At 50.4% G+C, this 4,387-nt stretch overlaps 1 protein-coding gene and 1 pseudogene across 7 annotated transcripts in view; one reads left to right on the forward strand and one right to left on the reverse strand.

Moving 5' to 3' along the window:
- The window catches only part of Plcg2 (phospholipase C gamma 2), a 136,277-nt gene that overhangs the window by 63,112 nt on the left and 68,778 nt on the right, over positions 1–4,387 (forward strand). For all 7 annotated transcript variants that reach the window (XM_021170477.2, XM_029480946.1, XM_021170482.1 and 4 more), the window contains one exon: positions 4,138–4,222. In XM_021170477.2, coding sequence (XP_021026136.1) covers positions 4,138–4,222 — 85 coding nt within the window. The remainder of the gene's footprint in view (positions 1–4,137; positions 4,223–4,387) is intronic.
- Positions 3,066–3,504, reverse strand: LOC110300337 (annotated as a pseudogene).

The raw sequence follows: 4,387 nt of genomic DNA on the forward strand, positions 1-4,387 counted from the left end.
GTGCGCCACCACGCCCGGCTCCCCCCAGGTCTTTTGAAAAGAGGAGCCAATGTAACTTCTCCAGTCCCAGCAATGTCGTTTGAGACAATGTTTCACTATGTAGCCCAGGGTTGAGAAATAATTCTCAAGGGAAATGAATTCTCACTTCCTGAGGGTATGGTGAAGCAGCCCTCTTCCTCCTCCTCTGCCAGTTTAAATGTGGGGGTCCAGTCCCTGAAGAATGTGCATTTTGGCTAATCCTTGGGAAGTAGTGGTCCCTAAACAGCTGCAAGTAGCAGGGCCCTTGATCTACACAGTGAATGTAGGGGTTGCTGAGTGCATAGGCCAGTGACAGATACAGTGTGTGGCCCAGTTCACCCACCACAGTAGCTGTGTGGGGTTGGCTGCTGGTGTGCCAACCAGCACCAATAGAGAACATAAGCACTGCTCTAGAAAGCTTTGTGAGGTTAACCCTGTTTGGAGGCACACACCTGTCATCTTTGCCCTCAGATGCTGAGGACTACATGGTGAGAGCCTGTCCCAACACACACACACACACACCCACACACACACACACACACACACACGGGAATAGGGAGAGAGGGGGAGAGAGGGAGGGGGAGACACAGCCAGACAGAAAGAGAAGCTGCAACACTGCTTGTATGATATTTGGGACAATTGATTATTTCTCAGTTTCCCTGTCTACAAAGAGCCCTGATGTTGCTCTCTATCTTGCATCCTGGCTGGATGCCGGCTTGTGGGATTCAGTGAGGTCACGCTGTAAAGTGCCTAGATAGGACCTGGCTTACAGAAAACATTCTACATTAAATATTTATTGTTGCTTTTATTATAAATAGCTATGGGTGAGAGTGGGCTTTTTTTTTTCTAAGCAGGCAGGTTTCAGGGGCTCCTCTGGTGATGGGTGTAACCTTGAAGGCACCCAGGACCCAGCCAGGCTTTATGGTGATTGGTTGATGATGTCTGTATGAAAGACAGGTGTCAGCTGCCCCTTGGGAGAAGTTGGTTTTTGGTTGTCATTCACAAAAGAGATCAGCCTGGTTTCTGGTTGAGCCCTAGGATGGGATCTGAGTTTCTGATTTGTGTCCAGGAAGCTGATGCTGGGGACTATGAAGAGGCACAGGGTGTGCAGGCAACAGGACTGGCTCTTGCTTCCGGGGTGGGATCAGACGTGGGGGTGGAGGTGGGTGTGGGTGTGGAGTTCTGACACTGCCCATCAGCTCTCTGGAATGAAGATCCAGAGAGTCAAATCTGCTTTCTAGCTTGGACCTGTCACCTGGTCCTGGGGCCCCCTGCCACAGGATGGGCCTGTAAGTAAGGTACTCTCCATCTTATGAGGCAGGTGTGGCTAAGAGCTACTGACTTCCTTCCCTCCAGTTGCTGGGGAGTACTCCCGTTAGGTGTGTGTTTCTAGAGATGTGAGTGAGGAGAGAGTTCTGGGAGGGGATTCAGTTGTTCCTATCATGGAGAACCTGAAGTAGCCCTTTTGTCCCTGCTTCTGCGGTGCCTTTGGTTGGGTGTCTGGTTGGAGTACATGGGTTCAGCATCTCAGATGCTCTTGACTCCTGCGCCTGCTCCATTACTCAATTGCTAAGTAGCTGCATTGGCTCTTGGGTCCCCTCTTTCTTACTCTCAGTTTCCAGATGGGGGCATTTCCTTTACTGGTGCAGCCTGGGCTCCTAGGGCCTCTGATTTTGTCTTTTCTAAAATTTATTTATATTATTATATCTAAGTACACTGTAACTGTCTTCAGACGCACCAGAAGAGGGCGTCAGATCTCATTACAGATGGTTGTGAGCCACCATGTGGTTGCTGGGAACTGAACTCAGGACCTCTAGAAGAACAGTCAGTTCTCTTAACCGCTGAGCCATCTCTCCAGCCCCCATCCCCACGTTTTCAATCTCTCTCTCCCGTGTCTTGCCATGTGGCACAAGAAGAATGTCACCTTCTGAGGCACCTTCTGTAGTCTGCTGGCATCTCTGCATAGCCAGACCTCTTGGCCCAGTGTTGGGAGCCTGTGGGTGCTCCTGTAAACATCAGAGCCAGCAGAATGTTGCTCTGAGGGAGGCAAGTAGGAAGAAGGTCAGCTCAGCACAGCTCACTAAGAGAATGTTGGTTCAAGTTTTGAGTGTCTGACACCGGGCAGTTTCTTTCACACACGTTTAAGTACAGCACAGTTTGGGAAAAAAAGATTCTTGGGTGATGATCAACTCAATCCCTTCTGTACAATAAAGCTTAAGGCATGACTGCATTGACACTTCTTTGTTAAAGTCTGTGTGAACCCTTCCATAGAGATGGACTTTGTAGATCGGGAGACAATGCTTAACATAAGGGCCTCGGTAGGATGGCTGAGATAAACCTAAGTGTCTGGGGAGCCAGGTCTGAGGTCACCAGGCTATCACCATTCTCAGCCCTCTGGGCAGAGAACAGGTTGTTCATCTCTTCCCTTGAAGGGCCTACCCCATGATTTTAACATCCCTGGATTCCCTAGTGCTTATCTGTAAGCACAAGGGCCTCATGCCCTCCACAGGAACCTTGAATGCTCTTTGTGCTGCTGTGGGAGGGCAAGGGGGCAAGAAGGCTGGATGTGACTGCTGTAGTGTGTGGAGTCATACACGCGGCTCTTCTCTGATGATGACAAAGGCCAGGTTGATAAGTGTGGAGACACGGCGTATTTCTGCCCATACCTGAGGCAGGGTTCTTTCTGAGCATGTGCCCTTTCCTAACTCTGCCGGATGCTTGGATCTTTGGCTAGAAGGACCCGAGTCTCTTACCTGTGACCCATCTGGCCCCCTTATTTCTGGTGTCTTCTGAAGGTCTTTGGAATGTGGTTGTTCTGGGTGAGACTGAAGTAAGTCTAGTCTAACCTTGCTCACACAGCAGGCTTCTCTGAGCTTCGGTTTCCTCCGTGGAGGTGGCAGTGGCCCCAAGGGCTGCCTTGGGAGGCTTTTGAAGCTGGGGAGTCTGTAACTGGACCTTGGGGAGCAGACCCCTAAACCTGATGGGTTTCATTAGCATCTGCTTCATTGTTCCCTTTGTCCCCCCCCACTTTTTTTGAAAAACAAAAAAACAAAAAAAACAAGAGCACAAATCTACTTTTATTTATTTACTCTCCATTAGTTTAAATCCGGGATGGGTACAGCATCACACAGATTCTGTGTCCAATGGCCTTTGCAGGAAGGTTGCTTCGGAATTTGGCACGAACCATACCGCTGTTTCCGTGGGCCTGAGTTACTTTTCTCCAGATCACTCTGGTTTTGTTTGGTTTGCCTCCAGGAGTCACTGTATTGTTTTTTGCTTTATACACATAAGCACATCTCTTGCCTAAGTAGAACTCCGCTTCATCTCAGGCATAAACGCCTTCAATTTTAAGAAGAGCCGTGTGCTCTCTTTGGTTCCGGAGACCTCGCTTGTAGCCAACAAAAATGGCCTTGCACCACAGCCTTCCAGACATACTTGCTGTTAGAAGTCCTGTTCCCAGCAGGCCTCCACAGGCGCCAAGATGGCGGAAAGAGTTGTCCCCTTTTTTGACCCTTACTCTCCTCTTCTCTAGAAGCTTACAGAAGCTCAGGAGTAGCTCCTGGAAAATTCTGATACCACCTGTTCTGGCTTGATGACTGTTGTGGGATTTGGTTAGGATCTAGGCTGCCCTGGGTCCAGCCGCAGCCTCCACCCATTCTGAACCCTGAGGCTAGAGCTTGGTGCTGTGTGTGTGCATAGATACATGGGAGTAGGGTGGAGAAGTGCCATGGCTTAGCTGACACCAAGCACCTGGCACATAGCAGGTACCACATGCCTTCCCATCTGCCCCTCTCTGGTTCACACTGCTTTAAAACCACATGAGCATGTTTCCGAGACTCTTCGGGTGCCCGAGGCTTGCAGTGTTCTACAAACCCCATTGGGTCTCCCACAGCACTGGCTTCCAGAGCCATCTCCCACGTGACCCATGTCTACCACCATCGCTGAGGGGGTAGGGACCAGCCTCCACCATCAGGCTGTTCCTTTCCTCTGGCTCAAAGGGTCTTGCTTCTAGTTGGTTTTTTCATGGAGGGGTGCCAAGGTGAGGGTTGGTAGAGCTGTACAATGCTTCCCACTCTGGCCACCCTGAGGCTGTTGGGATTGAGATTTCCGTCTTTGCAGCATCAGCCTCCGGGAGCTGAAGACCATCTTGCCACTGGTCAACTTCAAAGTGAGCGGCATCAAGTTTCTCAAGGACAAGCTGGTGGTAAGTAGGGCAACTCAGCTGGGGGACAAGAATTTAGGCTTGCTTAGCCCTCTCAGGAACCCATGCTGGCCTGGGGCTCTGTGGAATGGCCTCCAACAGAGCCCTCTGCCATACACATACACATACACACACACACACACACACACACACACACACACACACACA

This window comes from Mus caroli, chromosome 8, assembly GCF_900094665.2.
Source record: "Mus caroli chromosome 8, CAROLI_EIJ_v1.1, whole genome shotgun sequence".
NCBI classification, from domain to species: domain Eukaryota; kingdom Metazoa; phylum Chordata; class Mammalia; order Rodentia; family Muridae; genus Mus; species Mus caroli.